Source organism: Harpia harpyja, chromosome 9 (assembly GCF_026419915.1).
Source record: "Harpia harpyja isolate bHarHar1 chromosome 9, bHarHar1 primary haplotype, whole genome shotgun sequence".
NCBI classification, from domain to species: domain Eukaryota; kingdom Metazoa; phylum Chordata; class Aves; order Accipitriformes; family Accipitridae; genus Harpia; species Harpia harpyja.
Window position 1 is genome coordinate 11679175 of NC_068948.1, and position 21951 is coordinate 11701125.

Here is a 21951-nt window from a genome sequence, read left to right on the forward strand (position 1 = left end):
AGATTCAGAGGCATGTATTTGCAGGAACTGAACTTTTGCCAGAATTTCTCATTTTCATATTTATAGTGGTATAGCTGGTAGCAGAAGTTGGTCTCAACTTTAGCAGAAAATTTAACTCCATCCAGCTGGACCCTGTGTACTTTGGCAAAGATCCCTGCATAATCAGTTAATTGGTTCTTGGAAGTGTTTTTTAAGCAAACTCCTTTTTTTTAAACAGAAATTGTTAATTTCAAAATAGCCTTCATTAAAAAAATTACATACCTTTGTTGAGGCAACCTCTGTGAAATATGTAAAACATGTTAAGGATATAAGTACAAAATGTTGAACAGGAAAGAGCTCGTGAGTCAAATAGAAATAGGAATGCTAACCTGGTGTCTGCTGATGAACTATTTCTTCTGGATCCTGCAGATGAATGAAGACGACGAGCCCAGCTGCTCCAAACAGCAAGATGAAGGAGAACATACATGTCAGCCTCATAATTATTGTTCTCAGATCAATCCGGTTCTGACCCAGGAAAAGAACTGCACGCAATCTCCAGGACACTCTTCACTCATAGTCTCATCCTCTCATCTGGAAGTCTGGCGTAAGACGTCTACAAGAGGTAAAAAACCAAACCTCTAAAACTTAACATATAGAACATTTATTTTTTCAATGCAGATTAGTAGATTTAAGTCCTTGTTTAGACAAAACAACTGATTTCTCTAGTATTTCTTTGGTACAGTTAATTGCAGTCATGCAGTCAATTTCTGCCCCATTGGTTCATCTTTAATTGTACGTCGCTGTTCTTAACATGTTGAAAAGACAATGTAGAATATTGTTAAAAAGCACAGTTTGGGTAAAACGGTCATGCCATGGCTGCAATTTGCACAGAAACCCCTCCTAATAGTTTGCTTGCGCCAAGCGAAGTATGTGTCACTTTTTATTTTTCACTGGTTAAACAATATGAAAACCATAAGGTGAGATAATGTGGGGGAAATGATCACAAGAGCTCACCTTGCATGTCAAACATGGGAAGAAGGATGAACAACTGGCAGCTGCCTGCTTCACCCTTGATAAAAACAGTCGAACTAAAACGCTGCACCACAGGTCACCATGCCGCCCGTTGAAAAAGCTCTGCAGGCATATTGATTTCCAAGGGAAATACTGGTCACAGTGCTTGGACCTCCTTTTTCTGGCTTGCAGAAAACATGAGAAAAGAGCTGGGCAGCAAGTGGGCTGTCTCTGCAGAAGTGACGGGCATGGCTGCCTCTCCTCCCCTGGGAACTCCCAGCAAGTTCCTGCTCTTGGTTCTGCGAATTCTCACTGCTCGCTCTAACACTTGCCGTTACCAGCAGCAGCCCTAGTCCCAGATGGGCACGTTGTGTGTCATTCTAAACCCCTCGCTGAGCACAGCCCTAAGGCAAACACTTCACTTTAAGCCCATGAATAGTCCCACTGGAACCGACGTCGGTTCTGGTAAGATACTAAGAAAGAATGGGAACCAGAGAGGAAAACCATTAGCGGTGCCACATGGCTTTATTAATTAAAATAAATGCTTTTGCCACACAACTATGCTGGTCCTGTGTTTGTCAGTAACACGAAGGAAGGTGCATTAGAGCACAGGCAGTGGAACTGGTTCCCAAAAGCGTAACCAGATTTCTTATCAGAAAATTACTGAACACAAGGCTCAGGCTGGAGATCAGCAACAGGTCACAGGAGTGGCCATCACTTTGCTTTTCTCATATTTCTAATTGTAAATGTGACCTGGTCTAAAGGAAGGTTTTTGAAGGTGGTCTTTGTTTACAAAAGAGGTTCTAAGTACAGAAAGACTGTGTAATATTAGTTTGCAGGGAGGACGTGTTGTGGAAAGATGATGATTCAAAATAGTTATGCCAAGAAAAGTCTTTAAAGATTTGTTTTCAATGTGCCTGGAATATTTGGTGTCACGGGCAACTTGTTTGCTTTTCGTGGTTTCCATAGCAGGTTTTTAATTTTCTGCAGTGTACTGGTATTCTAAATTTCTAAAATACACCAAAGAACACTGGTTTTGCAGTCCTGATGAAGTAATTTCTGTGACTCTGATTGATAAGGTTATTTAATGGGAACTATGTTTATTCAGCATGTAAAGCAGCTGGAGTTCCAGGCCAGGAACATTGGTGGATTCTTGTATCTTAAGTTAATGCAGAGTGCTAAGTTCTCTCTATACATAAGTGAATTCAGCTTTATTTTTTGTTAAAATTATGGCAGACATTAACTGTGTATTTTTATTACTTTTTCACCTTAAACCTTTCCCACCCCTTTAAAAGTAAAACTAAAAGAAAATGTTGCTAATTTTTTCAGCACTAGCAAAGACAAATCCTTATGGATCCTTGTGCAGATCCATCTGTGCCTGTTGCGTGCATGTGTAGTAGTATGGATGGACTTTTTGCACATGTATTTATTATATATATGTTTTTTTTTAAAGGGTCAAATACTAACTCTAAAGCCCTAGGGGAGTCAGATTAGGGAAGGAGGATTAGCCTTCAAAGCAACTGTGTTACAGTTCCAAACACTGCTGTTAGAAGCAAACAATTAGGGAACATGAACCACCCCTCTCTGGTTCGCTACAGAATTTGTTTGCTCTACGTAGTCAGTGGTTTGGATAAATGGGTACTTCAAACCAAATCCACCTGTGGCAAGGCTGGTGCAACACCAAAATCACACCACCATTTTGTAAAACTGTCCAGTCAGAGCTTTCTAAGAATTGTATTTGATCACCTAATATAAACATTTCCCTTTTTGTAACCTATTTATGCTCTCTGCATGCCCATGGGGAGGAGGACACTACCCCCCCAGTTTCACAGGACAGGCGTGAGGCACGTGTCCTGCCCAGGGTTATACAGAAAGGCTGTGACGCAGCAGAGAGCTGAAGGGTCTCCCAGCCCCTCGGCTGGCGTCGGTGGCACTGCCCTTCTCTGCTGGGAATGCCCCGGCAGCTGGTGGGATAGAGGGCTGGCAAGAAATGCATGATCATAATTTGAGAGAGAGCAGCTTAAAAACATCCACTCCCAAATAACAGGGGTTTTATATTTGCTTAATGCTGAATTTTAAGGTCATTTTTGGAATGAATTATACCCTTAAGCAAATATGGGTTTCTAAAACAATTATTATCAGCTTAAAATGCTAAACCGTTTTCCCTGGGTTTGATTTGTTGAAATGTTTTTGTTTGAAGTAGAGGCAGCATCAAGAAAGAAGATCCCTAGCCAGTTTTTAATTAGTGCGAGAAATGCTACAGCAGCAGTTTTTAACAGTTATAAAGTTTACATTATTCCACATCCTATAGGACAACTGTGTTCAGGATCACATAACTTTTTAGATTATACATTACAGTGTCTTTGGGATACCTCAAGATGTTAACAGCAATGAAAGGTAGATGAAAGCATGTATTGAAAGAAGAAAAGGCCGCATGTACTTGCATTAACTCTAAAGAAAGGCTGCTGCTTGTTGCCTGTTGCCATTACACATCTTCGCAAGCGGTGAATACAGAGGGAGTCCAAGAAGGAAAGAGAACTTCTTTCCTCTCAACAAAATTATTATCTCTCAACAAAATTATTACCTCTCAACAAAACACAAACTTCAGATACCTTTAAATTATGGGTCTAGGCTTTTCCCCTCCCTATTCTCCTGTAATTATTTTTTCAATCAGTTGACTTTAATTAACGTGTCCTGGGAGAGCAAAGCTGGTGAATGGGAATGGCTGTTTTATACTTGCTGAGCATGTGTTTCCTGAGCCCTCCCAGGCTGGTCGCTGAGTTCCAGGAGCAGAGGAACTCTGAAAGCAGTTAGCACTGACTGATAAATGTGAATGAAATATCCTCATTAAGGAAACATTTGAAAATATCATTTGCACGCAAATCACGTCATTTTAAAGATGGATGAGATGAAAAACCTGTAAAAAACTTTAGTGGAGCATCAGCTAACAGTTTCTTCAGGCAATACTTCCTCAGGCTTGTGAGGGAGAGGGATGCTGTAAGTGGGAGCTTTGGATTGATCCTTGCAGAGCCCCAGCGTCTGGGAGGCAGAATTTGGATGGATCCATAGCCTTCAACTTACACTTTGGATTTGCAGTCACATACTTTAACTGTGCTCCTCACATGGCCAATAACATATTTTTATAATTCTTATTAGTATTACTGAGAGTGCAAGCAGGTAAGGTTGCAAGCAGCTTCCAATCTAAACTCCATTTTCAGCTGCCCTGAACTTATTAAACAGATGGAGAGCGGTTCACTAGAACGTGCAATAATGAATTGAAACATCTAACTTTTAATTTATTCTCCCTTTATACATTTCCGTGGTGGATAAAACTCCTAGGTATCAATATATGTTTTTCTAAGCTTTCCCATTACCATGGTATGTGAATGCTCTGCCCTTGAAAGCAGCAGAAGTATGTGTATACGTGGATAATAATTAGCACTCGGATAGCACTTTCCAGTTCAAAGACATTCATTAATCACCATAGTACTCCTATGAATTGTGAGGTGAGGAGGTATTAGCATCGGGTAGGAGAATAGGTGTTGCATCATTAAAGCAAGACTTTTAAGGAAAAAGGTGTACAGTTTTAGGTAAAAACCATCTAAATATGTTTGTGGAAAACATTTGAATATTATAGTGAAATTTTCAGGCACCAAATCTTTTATTTACAAGCACAGAAGCAGGACTAATCCCCCCCTGCTCCCAAGCAGTACTGAAAGACACTGCAAACCAGTATGATGGGAGAGATTTATTTAAACCTTTTGACAAGAGTAGCACTGAAAGTAGTGCTTTGTAGGTCTGCTTTTTTGCAATCACCGCCTGGAAGCCTAATGGCCAAACATTTTTACTGTGAGCAATTTGACATTATGATGATGGATCAGTCCGAGAAAGACAGAGAGACAGTTTTCTACCAACGTCTCTGTTGTTTGATTCCTCATCTGAGATGGGTCAGCCAGGCTGCACTCAGGGTTGTGTCTGATAGCACGTGGGCTGTTTGCTCATTCATGAGTTTTGCGGACATGATATTCTCTCCCTTGTCTGTGTGAAGAACGGCATCGATAAGATAATAATCTAAGGGCATGATGTAATTCTTCGGTAGAAACTCAGGGGATTGCCTTTGGTCCACCTGGAACTGGATCTTTCCCTAATAGTAGCCACGTTGATGCTTCAAAGGAAAGTAAAAAAAAAAACCTTGCAGAGCAAAGCAGTAGGATAACTTGCCCGCAAGAAAAGGTCTGTCAATCTTTAGTTTAGGTCCCTTTCTTTTTATGTGGGTAGCATATCTGAGACTGGCTGTCTTGGGAAACTCGATGTCAGGGTATGCAGCTCTCACATCACTACCAACAATTGCTTTCCAAGAGCTTGGTCACTCACAGAGAACAGGAGGGATGGGGGGGCACAAGATAGCTACAGCCCCTCCTTTCTCTCTGTTGGCTGCTCACAGGAGCCCTGCAGAACCCAAGCTACCTGACCCTCTGTGCAATTGGGTGCCGGTGTGCTTTCACTCCCCTGCATAGCTGGTGACCAGCCCAGCTAAATTAGCCTGAAGACGAAAGGAGCTGTGCCAAGACGAGAACAGAAGAGGCTCTTTTCCTATGTGGAACCAGGGGAAGGGAAGCACCAAGGTGGGCCAGAGACCCCGTAAGGCTCCTGCCCGCTGCAGGGCACCCTTATACTCTCACTGCCTGGGGCTTCACTGCAAGGCACCGATGCAGCTCCCAGTGAATCAAGGAACACAAACTAATGCCAGCATCAGGTTTACATTACCATATACATCAGCGAGTCAACAAAACGCCCAAGTTCTTTGCAAACATCTACCGATCGCTAAATTGGACAATTACAAATCACCTGTGAATGAATGTAAATGCCTAGTTCACATGTACACGGTAAACTTCATTTCTCATCCTGTGCGAGCTTTAGTTGATATTCCTTTAGCTGAGAGCAGGCTGCCGGTTCAGAGCAGAGTCAAAGCCTACTGTTTATTCAAAGGAGGGCAGCAGTATGCAGGTATCTTTGCCTTTTGAAAGCAGGGATTGATGCGTTTCCACCAGGTGCTTTGTGTGCTGTTGAATAACCAGGTACTAAGCAGCAGAGATTAGCTTGCGCACAGGCTCCCGCTGCTGTGGTTGCACCATTCTTGGGAGGCAGACTGAGATGTCTCCACCGTGCTCTGGAGCTCTCTGTGGAGGTACGGGTCCGTGCAGCACTGTCTGGGCTCTCTGTACTGAGAAATGTGGCACTGCACAGGCACAGCCTCAGTGGTGTCTTTTATCTTTGATAAACTGTCCCCAGTTAACGGCATGCATTGACTGGTAGTATTGCCAGTTCAGAGAGAGATGTTTATAAATGCAGAAATATTTTTATAAGTCAACCTTTACCTGACAGAAATAAAAACTACACATTAAATTTCAGCACTCCCATAGCTGATCTGGGGAAGTTTAACTGTGAGCTGTTGGCAGCTGGGAGCTGTGATGGGTTTTTATCTTCTACTGGGTTTTGTTTTGTGTGTTCTGAAAGGGTGCCGTAATGGAGCACTTACTTTATGCGTTATTAAGATAATTTTACTTAGATTGTGTAACACAGTTATAGACTGGGATAGTGACAGTGGGCAATTAGCTGAATAGAAAAAAGGAATACTATTACTACAAGAATATAAGGAAAAGATTTGCTATTATTACTGAAGTGATCACTTCTAGAGACATTAGCTGTGTTTCTATGAGTTGTGTGAACAACGGCTGCTTCTCATCTCTGAAGCTGAGCCAAGTATGCATTTCCTTGCTTCAAAGCACTTACAAAGACAAAAGGCCTTCAAACACAGGGCACTAAGTTTTCCCATCACTCAAGTGTCCACTCTCTGCTTTATCCCTGACTTCTAGATCAGGCTTATCATGACATTTACAGAAGAAAAAAGGATTTATAAACATTATTCATATTCACCAGTAAACTAACTTTTTATAGCAGTTTCACAAATGCAGGCACTGTACTAGAAGTGGAGATATTAAAAGTCATATTATTCAGTAGCTGTCAGCACTTCTTCTTGGAAATAGGAAATGCAAATGAATCCCAAGTATTATGCCCCAAATCCTCTAGCTTCCTTAGCATAGAAAGAAGTAGGAAACTATTAATCCTGTGCTGCTTCCATTCACCAAATGTTCATCTCTGGGTGCTGGATTTTCTGTCACTATATTCTTGCTCATTTATCAATAGAACAAAAACTTTGATTTTCCCTGACATGTGGAAGGGACAAATTTGTTTCCAGCTGATATTTCAAATCAAAACATTTTGTCAGGCTTACTTCAACTTCATAGGTAATTATGTTCTTCTTTGTGTAGTAACAAAAAATAAGTATTCTAAAGAAGGGTGAAATAAGAAATTTTAAGTTGAATGTGTTCAAAATGCCCTGCCCCTGAAACCTCCCCAAAATTCTTTCCTGAAAAGATCTGGATTCATATTTTTCCTTCATACAGGGAAAGGAATTAAACCTGCTTCAATGAAATCACCGGTGAAGTTAAAGGTTCCTCTGACTCTGGCAAATCCTTGGAAATCAGAAGTGAAATACTGGAGTGGAGAGAGGTGGCTCAGCCTTCCCGCCTCTCTGTAATACCAGCCAATGTCCGAAGGATTTTGGTGACCCCTCGCCCCTAGGCAGCTCCAACGGGTATGTCCTGAGCCGCCTGTCAGCGCTGCCAGATGCACAGACCAGTTTAGCAGTCTGAATTCAAAAAGAGAAAGCCTACCTGCCTTGTGTGATTTTATGCAGCACTACTTTGAGCTCTCAGTTTTCCTAAGAACCACTTGCAGAGGCAGGAATTGGCGCTCGGGTAAATCAGACCTACCGACCTGCCCGATGAGCTGGCACCTCTTCCTCCGTGCAGCTTAATTAGTCTCTTCTGTGTCCCAGCGATCCTGAATGAACATGCTGAGCTGACCACCTCTGTTTTGTGCCACCCAGCGCACCCCATCAGTGTTGTTGGAAATTAGGCAGAACTTGTTGCCTTTTAACAGCTCTATTCTCCAGTCACTGATGTCATTATGCGTCTTGGCTTTTAGAATCTCCTCCAATTATGCAAAATGGGGATTTCTCGACATGATGAGAATCCTAAAAATTACAGGATCCTCTTTTGCTCACATATCCACGAATCAATATACCGCGAAGAGTGGGGAAAATGGAGTTTAGAGTCTTTCTCTTATTCTGGTGGAAACTTGTTTTCTCAGGTATCAGTGGGTCCAGTTCTACTCTGTTACGTATATCAGTTTTGTCCTTTGGACCTGCACACTGCTAGAAGGTGTATTAACCCATATAACGTGCCAAAACCTGAATTTTGGCATAACTGCAAAAAGCTATGATATTGTTTTATGTGGCTGAAATCAGAGTGATAATGTATGACCCCTTTTTCCCATTCCAAAACCCCCAGCAAAGATGCTAAAGCTGCTCCTCTCATTTCCATCACATGTTGCAATAGGAAGTGGGCATTTTTGGTTTCCACTTTGATCTACAATTTAAGACCAAAAGGGACAGCACTCAGTAAACAACCAAAATAATCCTTTCAAAGTCGTGAAGATTTCTTTCCTATCTTTTCTGGGTGCAAACTGTAGCAGGAGTCATGTGTTACTAATCTCCTCAGGACTGCAGCAGGTCCTTAGCAAGTTAATACACGCACCTCGCCAAGATCCTCGAGGGGTTATAATACTATTCCTAAGCTAAAATATAATCTCTAAAGCAGTTTGCATTTGAAATGAAAAAAGTTTTCTTTACATTGTTTCAAATTAATATCTCAGAGGAGCTGTACAGTGACAGTGTAACTAGTGAGTGTCAGTAATGAACTTGTCCAGCTTTCTTCCACGCCAGAGTGAAAGGCACACGATTTGCACGGCAGATCTCACACGTAGGCAGCCCAGCCCTCCCAGGCTCTGCCTGACAGCAGGATTTATAGGGATATTGTCCCACCTACAATATTTCATATAGAAAACTATGCTGAAAGCAATGAACTCTCTTGTAAAATACAGCAGAATGGTTCCTAGTTTTTCAGGCGCCCACTTGGTTCTAGTTAGAGCCCCGTTTGAAATGCTTCTCTCTCCCTCCAGTTGCCTCAATCTCTCTTCCACTTTTTCAAAGGGTTTTTTAGAGGACCGCACTATCGTATGACAGTGGTGGTTGCACATCCCTGAAATACTCTTCTTCTGTTGTCCTAAAGGTGCTTCATTTGTCTCTTCTATAGGTCACCTGGCTATTCTGCATAAAAATGCCTTCTTTCAGAAGATACAATGCACCTGGAGTAAGCTGGACTTCCAAAGGTACCAAACAAGTAATTATCCCAGACATATTCCCTCCTTTATGTCAGTAGGAAGCAAATGTACATTGGAGTTTGCTTTTATAAATTAATTTTTCTGCGCAGTTTTAGATGTGTTGTGGTAAGGAGAAAAAGATGACAGAACTCAAAGATTTTATAAGCTGCTTTTATATATATGATTTAAAAAAAAAAATATATATAAAAACTTAAACAATATGTTCCTAGCCATTGGGTAAAAGTTTTATTCACATGCCAAACTTCTGGACATCATGAGATTTTAAGTAGTTTTTATAACAACAATTTTGAGTGGCTTTATGTATATTTATGTGTGGGGCCCTGTCCTCCAACATTACAGCTTAACTTTGTGCCATATGTAACAGGGTTCATGTAATACAGTGTGGAGATTCATGATTCCTCAATGTTATTTCCTTTTCCTAAAAGACAAAAGTCTGGGAGTCGTAAGCAAGAAAGAAAACCAGGAAAACTGTGAAATGGTCCCTGTAAGCTAGGAATTAAAAACCTTTGTCACAAGTGAGAGTGGTTTTAATTCTGCACTTGAGGAAACAAACCAGCAAAATTTCTGCAAAAGCAGAAAGAAAACAACCCCCTGGCTCACACTGTGTCTAGTTCATTGTGATGCTACTATGGTTACTTCAGGAAGAAGAAAATAGCCCTCGTAACCTTGAGATGGAACATTTTGCTGTGGCAGTGGAGAGGGTTCCTTTATTGACTCAAGCAACTTTCGTAATGGTGTACATCTGACTGTTTTTACCTAATACTGGCTCTTAATCCTTCTAGCCACGATGACTAATTTGTTTCTTATTGAAATTTTACAAATGCTTTCTCCCTAATGAAAGATCACCATCTGTTTAGTCAAGGTACTTTTTCACTTAGACTGTGCCCATATGTCAGAGCTAAGTTACTTTCTCTTGTTCTTGATTTGGGCAGTTGAAACACAGCAGATAATTGAAAGGAGATATTCTCTAAGTAGGTCTAGTTGGAAACCTAATTTTTTTTCTTCTCTAAATTGCCTCTTACATTTTCTTTCCAGATGAAAATTTTCCCCCAGAATATATTGCAAAGCAAACCGAAACAAATATTTGCATTTTATTTTGAGGTGCAATTTCTAAACAAAAGGAAATAGAATTTTTATTTTTAATTCAGTTATCACGTTACTGCAGCATATAAAGGGAAGCTGCACTGAGTGCTGAAGGATTAGCTGGCTGGGTGTGCAGAGGTGTAGCTGTGACATGCTGCCGTCTGGATGGGCTGGCAGGTCTGAGGCAGGGACTGAGCCCCTCCAGCTCACATGCCATGTGGGACCGAAGGGAAGATCTTCTGCAAGCTGAGAGATCTCCTAGGTGTGTATTAGGGAAGAGAAATATCTGGGTGCTTTGCCATCACTTAAAGAGGAGTCAAATGGTTCTGTGTAATGGTGAGTGAGGGAGAATACACGTGGAAGCTGGTGGAGTCGCAGAGAGGCAGAGCTGTGACGTGGTCAGGAGCTTCCTGGGGAAGCAAGCCGAGCGTTTGGGGTAGATGGTGCCTGTTCAAAGGCAGCATGAGGGTATGTTTACTGGTATTATACTGGAGCATTGCTTACATAGGGTGGTCAGCATTTGCCCTACCCTTGCACTCCTTGGCTTCCGAAAGTTTTGCATTTTGGCAAGGTCAGCTTTGGGGAAGGGGTGCAATACCACCTGCAGATTCAGCACAGTCGTACTTTGAAAGACAGGAGTGCATAGCTGCCAACAGAGCCATGGAGGAGACAGACATAGTCTGTGTTCAGAAATGTGGCTGTTTCGTTAGGTGGTGGTTGCAGTACCTCTATGACTGGGTGAGAAAGGAGGCGCAAGGTTGTCTGGCAAAGGACTGTAGGTCCCCATTCACACAGGGGAGCAGAGACACCAGTACGATGGTCATTGTATAAGGAACTGGGACACCTATGTGCGCTGCACTTCTGGTTCTTCCTTATCTATATGCTACTATGCACCAGAATTTCCGACACTCCAAATTTCAGAGCAGTCAGAGCAAACACACAGATTTCAGAGCAACTACTCATCCTTTTAAACAGAAGGCGATTTTCAATATTGAGCTGTAATGAGAATCCCGAATAGGCATGAACTCTCTTTAAAATCAGTTCTGCAATGCTGGTACAGTGGGAGAATATTACTATTTGGTTTGCTGTTATTCAATTATTTTTAAGCACCTTTTGTCAGATTTGTAATAAGAACAGATAAGGCAACTAGCTGCTAGGCATACTTGTGGGCTGTAAGTATCGGAGATCATTAAATGTTGCTGGGAAAGTTCCTGTTGTTACATTGATACTCTATAGGAATGGATATACTCTATTGACTCGATGCATTTGACATCAGACTCAGTTTGTAACTCCATCCCTTCTCAGTTTGTGCATTCAGTGAGGGGAAGGTAGATGCAGCCTCAAAACTTCTGTCGTTTCCTCCCTCTTTTTGCCGTAAATGTGGACAGGCATAATGATGCCTGCTCCAGGAGATGGAACAATTGCCAAAGTATTTGTAACCTAGAGGAATCCTCCTGGGGAAGGAAAAGGGTATTCTGATATTCCTCTCCCCAGCACCAGTGCTCTGGCTCTACTGTTGAGACACTTACCAGCATGTTGGTACTGGTGAATTAGCCTCAGACAACTGAACAGCAAAGATAATATAAAACAGGGATCTTTTCCTGTTTTGTGTGTTTAGCCCTGTACCACACAGGGTTATTCAAACGCCAGGGGATGGCTCTCGGGGCTGGTGTTATCATCTCGTCCCTGTGCCTGCGCCGTCTCTCCTGTGGGCTAACACTGAGCAAGTTCTGGCTGAGGGCTCAGGGGTTGTTACCGCAAACACTATTTGCATTCGTTACTGAAATTGAGGCATTCACATTCAAAGAACCTGACTGAAGCTCAGAGAAATTACTGTTAGTTTTCTGAAGTCACTCACGTTTAATGGCTCTGTAAAAGGTAACAAAAGAATTGGGTTGTGACTGTAGATACTGCGTTGTGTGTCACAAGCAGTAAAGGAAGGCTGAGACTTAATAGGTGCAAAGATGACTTGCCTGAATAAGACTTGGTAAGACAAATTTCAAACACATTCTGCACACACAGAAGCATCAGTATTTGTCCTGGCACCAATAAAACCCACCAAAGTTTATCTTGGTTTTTTGTTGGTTTGGTTTTATGGTTCACGTAAATGTAATTAACTGTGCCTCACAATCTTCAGTGTTTCCCCTTGCAACACTTTTCTGAAGGAAAGAACTAACTGCATTGATTTTGTATTTTTTTTAACATACAGATGCACTGTTGCATAGGGAGGAGTTATGTGATTTGCATGAAGTTTTTCGGAATATTTCTTATGAAAGCAATAGCTGATGCTGGTTTTCTCATGCCACAGGTAAAGACTAATCATGAATTCATTACTGATATATGCAATTAAACTACTATTTTTATACACTTTTTTTTTCCAAATGCTTGATCAAGTATTTGTCTTTTAAATACAAAACCCATATGGAATAAAATGTGTATCTGAGGGGGGCATTTCCTACTAGTAATATGACTAGGGTAGTGTCACTATTGATATACCCTCAATTCCACAGAGCTTGAAGAACCTTGGTTAAAAAAAAACCAAATACTGTTATAATGCAAAAGGTGACCAGTGAAAAGTCAAGGCTAAAGTCAAGGACTGGAGGTACTGCCATATGCTGTAGGTCTTGTTCCACACCTGCAACTCACTGAGCGCTGCAGCTCTCATAGCAATTAAGGGACATCTAATTCTTTTCCTTTCTGCGCAGTGTTTGCCAGAGATATGGGTCTGACTGCTTAGCTTTGGATTTTTTTGGCTACATCACTGTAATATCCCTTTTGGACTTTAATTTTCCAATGATGGCACATTGCTAAATAGCTTTCTTGCTCAGTCGTACCAGTTTGTACTCCATGACTTCACTGGGGTTGCCTAGAGAAACCAAACAAGGTGCGGTCCTGCAGCTCTGGTGCCAGGGCTCCTTGGGCTGGGTGAGTTTATTATCCTAGATTCACAGTTTGATAGGAAAAAATTAAATATCTGCACTTTCAGATCTAGGGTTTCCTTAAGCTTTCATTAAACTTAGGTGGCAGCAGCTAATGGTTACAAACAGATAATGGAAAACAGTGGCAGAGGGGCTGAGCTTTTCTGGTTTGCCCACAGTATAAGTTATCCCCAGGATAAACTACATCAACTGTACTTAAACCAGTGCTAAAAGATGCTTCGCTAACCTGCCCACAGAAATAGCCAGGCACAGAGATTCCACAGCCTCCTAGGACTTTATAAAGAAATGATAATTTTTATAATACTTTCTGCTTTTATCACTCTGTAATTATTTCCACAATAAAGAAACCGGCTGCGCCTGAGCCAGGACTCCTGAAGAGTACGCAGAGCCAAGCAGGCCTCTAGCTTGCCATCAACACACCGATGGCAATGGTTTCATTCAAACCAGGACAATACAGACAAAGTCTTAACTCCTGGTTCCATCAAATTCAGTTTTTGTATCAGTGTCCACACATCCAGAAAACCACCTTAGACCCAGTCTGGTGTTTGACAGCTTCTTAAATCTTTTTCTTTCACAAAAATTTCCTGAAGAACCACAGGTCTGTCCATTTACAAACTGATTATGCTCCCTTAGCCCCAACTCTGGCACTGGGAAAATCCTCTGAAGCTTAATTCTGATTATTTGCATTTCCCTGCGTTATCCACTAGTGCTTCATGGTTTCACTTTCTACCCTTTCAAGAAGCATTTCACAGATACAGTATTCTCCAGTGAAGCAGATGGGAACATTTACGTTTGCAGCTCAGAGGCTCTCCTTTGCTCCAGTTCCTGAGAATTAACATTGCCTAATCCCTCTGTGCACTTTCCATGGTGAGCCGTCCCACCACTGAAAGAAATTGCTAAGCCCACAGTGCATAAATATTGGTATTAAGCTATCCAAATTTAAAATCAAGACCTTAAAAATAAAATGATTACTGACCTTTTAGCTCATTTATAATTAAAACCCATTCTAATGTTGTGCATATAAATAATAGATAGCTGTTTTCACAGATCAATGCCTTGTCCTGCTTTATAAGAAACATTTTTAAGTAAAATTACTGTGCCTTTAAGTTTAATAGGAAAATTTGATGTGTTAGCAACTATGGGTTGATCTCTGTACATTTTTCAATTGTAAATTGCACTTTAAAAATGCAAACAATTATTAATATTGATTTGGACTAAAACAATATTGAATTTCAATATATTTCTGGCTCTTTTATGAATTACCCTGCACAGCCTGTGTGATTATGATGAAAGAGTATTTGCACGCTCAATTTCTTTTCAGTGAGAAACCTTGAAGAGTGCTAGTTGTATTCAGGCTGATAATGATAAACCCATGCATTCAAGGAAAATAAGACTACCTTAAAAATCTCAACTGAAGCATATTAAATTAATACTTCATCCTATACGTGCAGTTCTTATATCATGCTAGTTGAACTTTGGTTATTAACAAATAGTGAGGATTTAGTTAGAATGCAGCTCACTGCCTGAGCCCTCTGTTTTGGTTGTGCATCGCATGCAATTATAAAATGATGTCAATCCATCACTGCAATTTCCTGCGACTAAGCAAAGAGACTAATATATTCATGTCCTAGGATGCTGTTAAGATGCCAGTTTATTAAGTGCTCTTAAAACCATGTTTCTGTGCTGGGGCTGGAACAAACATTTCATAGCTCTGTTGGTAGAGGGTTTTGTGTTTTTCTTCTGATCTCAACTATAAGGCCAGTTTACTAATTGCTTACTCAGATACCCCAGCATGTCCCTAGAGGCCTCATCTCAGGGACAGCCCTTCCCCCTGCAATGCAGCAGCAGCCGTGGCCAGCAAGGTCACTCCAGCCGAGTGCCCTCATTACAACACACGGGAGCGGGTGGCAAGGGAGTCTCCCGAGAGCCCCGCGATACATAGACAGAATTGTCTGGAAATCAGAAACCCTTTCCCTTGGGGAAAAGAGGTGTATTGAGTCAGGACAAAATGTCAAAGTGAGATTTTTGTAGAAATGGATTTTCAGAAAAATTTAATTTATTGGGCCCTTAAGTGGCGTTTTCATTGGGCTTGGCTGCTAACTGCTTGGACAGCTGTGCAGAAAACTTGTGAACTGCCAAGGGTTTTCTAGGCACACGAGGGCTCTAATTCTCCCCACTTCATCCTCTTCCTCTCCCTTCGCAGCCATCCGTGTGCCAGGAGGCACCTGGGGACTGTTAACCTCCAGCAGCCTGCCTGGAAAGCAGCTTTTAAACTCACTTTTTGCTGAAAGTGGAATTGAGGAGCGCGTAGCAGGCAGTAGCCGGGCGAGCCTTCATTTTGAGTCTCCCAGGGAAAAATGTATTTTTCCAAACTTTCTTTTTCCACATAGAAAACTTTGGTTCTGTGAAAAGAGCATTTTCTTACTGAAAATCCTTCTGCTGGAGAATTCCCCAAACAGCTCTTTTTCTGGAACTTACTCCCACATAGACTGAAAATAACCCAAACTTGGTGACTTTCCAGTCATGTTACAAAAGCTAATGTTTTGCTAGAGTCCCTGGAGACGGCCAAGTTGTGCTACTTACATTAAGAAACGGGTAGTAGCCAGCTAGTAAGCATATGCAGGACTGGTTTGAATGCTGCTGGCCCTTAATTCAATCATATGTATTGAATGATTAAAAATATTAAGGCACTTAACCTTGAATAGTGTTGTAATTATTTTGATTATGAACTACAATCAACAAAGCATTTATAACATTTACTATTTTTAAACCTAATTATTTTGGAGAGCATCATTCAAGAATTTTGAACTCTTGAAATCAGTAAAACAGAAAAATGAAAGGACGCGTGATTTTTCTTCACCTGACACAGGTGCTCTCTAGTATGATTTCTCCCTTCTATGGGTAGAGTAGTAGGTAGGTAACAGCAAGTGCCCTTGTGTTCCTTCATTTCACAGGTAATCTTGTTTCACTGTTTTATGCTCAGATGCCCATAAAAGTATAGTCACTTCTGTTATTCCACATTGTAATAGCATTGTGGTTTTGATTAGAGCAAGTCAATTTTTCTTTGACAAAATGGCTTTTAAACAAAACGATACCTTTCAGAAAATGTATTCTTTGGTCATTATTTTGTGATGTAAGAGGTGCTTACCTTGACAAAGTTAAGTTCTGTGTCCTATATTGCCAAAACTAATACTGTGAGTATTACTATAATTTTATAATACATACATGTTGCATGATATATAGTATATCGATACAAAATACTCTTATGGACGCCAGCCTCCTGGCAAAAAACTGGAGCTGTATCAGTTTGATATAGTAAATGCAAGCCATAGTACTTCTCAGCAGAGAGAAGTCCGGTTTTTAAGAAGAAAGGATATTCTTCCTGTTAACTTTTCCTTAGGCTTATCCAGATCCTGCCCAGTGACTACATAGTCTTTAGCTAGCTTAATTTTGGATACACAAGAGATTTTGTGCCATCCAATCTCAACAACCGTGGCCAACAGAGCTAATTCTGCATTGCCTGAGAAGAGGCGCAAGGTCACGGCTACTGGCGATTCCGCACCGAGTGTCTGTCTGAACAGGAGGGAGCCTGTCAGGTGGTGGGGCTCGGCTACACCCCAAGGATTTCCTCCTAATAACGATACATCCTAGCTTTACTGGATACATGTAATACATGTAAAATACATGTATTTCTCATGGAATTCCTTTCACCGTCCTGGTTTTAGGTAATGAATTTTAGCATTCTTGGTGTCTCCCAGGGGATGTTTCCTGACACGCTAAGCTGGTATCAAAATTCTCGCTTAAGTTCACTGAAAGCAACTTCTGGCTCCTTAGCGCCTTTCCTTCCAGACTGATGCCTCTACTCATCCTAGCAATATGGAAATATCCAGAGCCCGAAATCTACCCTTTAGTAATTACTGTATGTTCTGCTGCCTCATCAGATGACAGCTCATGGTTGTGTGACTCCAATAGAGGAAAAACAGCGTAGGATTTGAGGAAAATATATTTTGTTAAAGTCAAATCAGGCTGCACTTTATTTCTATCCCACTTGCAATTAGCAGTGTGTGGGCTGATCGCTAGCAATAAGCTGTGGTTAGACCTGAAACTTAGCTGTGCTGCTCTGGGTGTCACACGTTGCTGTAAAAGTTTAATCTAACAAACTAGAGAAGCCATTAGAGGAACTCGCGTGGTTCCAGATAGCAATGTTTCAGCTCTGCAGCCCTCTTCGGGGCTAACAATGACTGGAGTTTATGTACATTCACCATGGTGAAAATTACAGCTCTGCCCGTATACTAACTTGTTGTGTGTTCCTAAGAGTGGCTGGACTACAGTGTTAGATCCCCAAAATACACAGGTGTAACAGGGGGGTTAAGTGCATCATTTTAGACTTCATTCTGGACTTTCCCCGCTTCCAGCCAGCCCACTCTATTACCTTTTTAAAAATTGTTAATATTTTTTATTGTTTGTTTTTACAGATGAATTTTGCATCCCTTTTCAGTAGCATCATGACTGTATTATTAAATGTTGCATTGCAACACAGGGAGGATTTGAGACCTCTTCAAACTATTAGCTCTGGTTTAAACACGCTTCCAGCACACACAATGTGAAGAAAGCACTAAAGAGCTTCTTTTCCACGGAATTATACTGTAACTGCAATATCATAATTGTGTGCAAAATATTATTAGAGATCAGTAAGGGAGGATGAATTGAGAGCATCAAGACCAACATAAGTAAACTGCACCTGATGGCTAATGGCTGTCATGTATTTGTGTTTGAGAGACCTACTGAAACAAACAAAAAAGCTATGTTGCCTTGAACATTAGTGGTAGCTTCTTTGCTGCCTCTGTTTATCTTTTTCTCCTTCTTGCCTCACCCTTTTTTCCCTATTCTGCCTATGTATAATGAGCAACCTCCTGTTAAAGTGTTTTAATGTCAAAGATGTTAAAGTGATAACGCAGGGGACTTGGGAGACAGTGCAGACAAACAGCAACAGTAGGCTGAGAGCAGCAACTGTGTGGTGGAGGAATTTTCGAGCTAAGTGTACATGGGCTATTTCTAAACTGTTACGAAAAGTATCTAAAAAAACCAGCCTTATTGTTGTGGACTTATTTACCTGTAGAGGGATTCAGGCACTCTTAAGAAAAAAATTAGGAGTCTGTCAATTAGGAAAATAAACAAACCCCCAAACCGAAGACCTGTCTGAAGTGGTGAAATGGTTGAGCCATGTCAGCAGCATCACCTGACCCTCACTCTTGCAGCTCTTCCCAATTTAGCTGCAGGAAAGGGTGAAGTTGGGCAAGAAGATCCCTTACTTTTAAATGTGGCTTGTATTAATACACTTGACTGACCGCCTGCCACTGGCCAAAACAGTAAGTCCTAATGATCAACACTATCTCTTCCCTTCACACTGAAAACCACTATAAAACTCAAACAATCTTATCAGAGAAGAAATACAGAAGATTGCAAATGAGATGCTGAAGCATAGGGTAGCACGGAGTGTAAGTAGAGCGTGATCCTCTCTGAACTGGCTTCTTGTTGCTTGGCTGAGATGCCTGAGAGTAACTGGAGACTGCATCTTGCAGAACGAGAGAGGAAAAGGATTAGCAACTGTTTCCCTCCTGCCTTGTGCTCCTGACTGTGGATTTGCTGCCCTTCAAAATGTTATGACTAATGCATAAAGCGTTGCTCCTCTCCAGACACTCAACTTTTCACTAGCTTGAGACTTAAAAAAAAAGCCATGAATCTGTCTTTGGCTGTAGGTCTCCAGGCGTGTAACCTTTACTGTATGCCATGCTGGCATTCGTTGTCTAGTCTGCGCTGTGTTTATCAGCCTCACTTACTTGCTGTGAGTATTGCAGTCTCTTAGATCCTTCTGTATTTGCTCTCTGCCACCCTCCCCCATAACTACAAGACTGAATGGGAACAGGATCTCTTGGAGAAACAGCCCAAAAGGGCCTAGGCAATATTTTGTGCTGAATTTCTCTCCTTGGACCTTTATACATCATTGGTGTATCTTTCAAGACACCTCTGGGGTTTTGAAACTAATTTTCCATCATCATTAGCGAGAAACTTATCCTTGTGCTTCCTTTCATTAATGTCTAATACAGGAATGAGAAGAAGTGCTGTATATGCACACTCTTTTTAACTTGATGATGCCATATGTAAATAATTAAACAAGGCACAGAAGCAATGGTTAAAAATTCTGCAAAACTTCCTCATTAAACTAAGCAATTATCTGCAAGAAGAGAGACATCTGAACCCTCTCCTTCCACACCCTTGATAAAATCTCCACATCTTGCAGATGTTTAATTTTTGCCTAGGAGGAGAAAAATCACATTTAATTACCATCAAGGGTGAGGACAACATGGTGGGTGCATAGATGGTGACATTCAGTTTGTATCTGTCAGTGACGTGGCTGTGACTTTGCGTGTGATCTGTTTGGATATTGTATGCAAGGTCACAGCTCTATGCAAAATCAGTGGAAACATTAATTGAGTTCCAGCTATGTCATGTGCTACTGCGCAAAAAAATGATTCATGAAACTCTAGGGCCATGATTTGCTGTTTGGTGGCGGTACAACTGAAGCAGTTAATACTTCTAGCCGTCTCATCCTGCCTGCTGCATTACACTGGCATAACGTCTTGGAGCTGGGTAGTGAAGTGAACTGTGGAAACTGATTCAGCTGAGAAACAGTCCATCAAAAAAGAATGGCACACAAAGAAAGTCATATTCGTGGAGAGAAATATATTTTCAAAGCACTAAATCAGATTAAATCCCTCCGTGTTCTGTTCTTGCAGTACAGTTTATCTATTTAGTCACCTGCACCATCCCTGTCACTGTTATAGCTGAGATTTTCACAATCTATAGTTGTGAAAACAATGTCGTTGCTCGCATTTTACAAATGAGAATCTGAGGCAGCGAAACCTGAAGAACTTGCCTAGAGAAGTGGGAAATCTGTGGACAAGAAGAGGCTGAGTTTGGACCTTCCGCAGTTCAGGTTAATATTCTAGCTACTGAATCCTCCTCCTTTTCCTTAGTTACTGGAGAATAATGAAAAAGGTAAAATGTTTATATTTTATATAAGAGGAAATTGAATATGCAAATGTGAAAATGGGAATAGATTTTTTTAAACTTACAACCAGAAGGTGTGTAAATCTGCCAAGAACTTCAGTTAAGCAACTGTTTCGTGCTAGCTAGGATGTAGGTTAGTGGTTTCAGCAAATACACAGATAATTAACTGAAACTCCTTTTGTTCTAGCTGACAACATAAAAGCAATGAGAGAAAGGAAAAAAATCACTGGGGAGTAGCGTGGCATCTTGCAAGGTTGCCAGTGCAATATGCACAGGATTACACTGACGAGCTTTTCTAGTGCTAATGAAGGGGTGTCAAACCGGCAACACCAAAACCTGATGTATTTGCTGAAACGGAACAATATGAGACGGGGTAGCTCAAATTCCCTTCTCCAGACACCAGTGAAGAGTTGTGAAGGGAAGGCTGTGTACATTTAGTCTGACTTTCAGCAGCGGTACAGCCGGCTGCACAGGCAACTGGTGACCGAGAGGTGGGCAAGCGAGCAGGTTCTTAGGTGTTGCCAAGGCTGTGGCACGGAAAAGCAGTTTGCCTGTAGGGAAGGGAATCTAAGCTGGGTAAGTGCAATATAGAGCACTATATTATTATTACATATTATGTGCAATATATGGCACATAATAATTATATATTATGTGCAATATATAGCAAGGATATGACTGCCGTCCCTCTGGAGTGTCCCTGCAGGCCTAAATGTGCACAGAGAGGGTCCCTGTTCAGTGAGGACTGCAAGGTGAAGGGAGTTACCAGCTTGCAAGCTCCTCTTCTCCTCACTCCCTCCGACAGGTGGTAACAGTTTACTAAAGCACCGTACTAATTTATGCAATAGTGAATCCTGTGGTTAGCAAGATGTGAATTAATGAGGCACCTCCGAGAAAGTAGGAAGTACCTTAACACAGCTTCTCCCATGGTCACCTTGCATCATACTATGTTATTAGTAAAATTATTATTAATTTTCCTTATGGTAATGACAAAGCCAAAACTTTTATTTACATAACAAGAAGTTTTATAACAGAACAACTAGTGACCGAGTTCCCCAGTCAGGTCTGTGAAGCGTTCGGCAACTTTTTTAGATGAGTTCCTGATAGGTGTTTTAGGAGGAGCAAGGTTAGCACTGCAGGATAAACACAGTTCTGAAGTTTCTGGAGCAGGCTGGGAGGTAGATGTGAAGTGTGTTTAACCGGCAGCAGCAACAATCAGAAAACCACCACTGGCAAAAGAACTTGCTGAGGTGTCTGTTGCTGCAGCCTTGTTTGCCAAATAAGTTGTCTGTGAACTCTGCCGTCATTAAAATGCTCCACGGTGATAACAGCACTTTCCCTGGAACATTTTGTTGAAGCTTGCAAATGGAATTATCTGCTATGACTGCTCTTTTGAGCAGTGTAAATCTTCAACAACAGTCCTAAATAAACCTGTGATATACAGTGCATGGAACACCTATTTTTATAAATATGTCTGCAGAGGAACGCTAGAGGTAGGAAGAATAAATTACAAGCAAGAAAATGGCATTTTAAAATGTGCTCTAACCCTCTTTGCTCCTACTCT

General features: G+C 41.3%; 1 protein-coding gene across 3 annotated transcripts in view; it reads right to left on the bottom strand.

The window, feature by feature from the left end:
• CHST8 (carbohydrate sulfotransferase 8) overlaps positions 1–21951 on the bottom strand; it is a 191042-nt gene that overhangs the window by 145226 nt on the left and 23865 nt on the right. For 2 of the 3 annotated variants that reach the window (XM_052798254.1, XM_052798253.1), the window contains exon 2: positions 369–592. In XM_052798254.1, coding sequence (XP_052654214.1) covers positions 369–477 — 109 coding nt within the window. In that variant the 5' untranslated portion in view covers positions 478–592. Of the gene's footprint in view, positions 1–368; positions 593–21951 lie in introns of those variants that run through there. The other variant, XM_052798255.1, reaches the window with a different exon arrangement.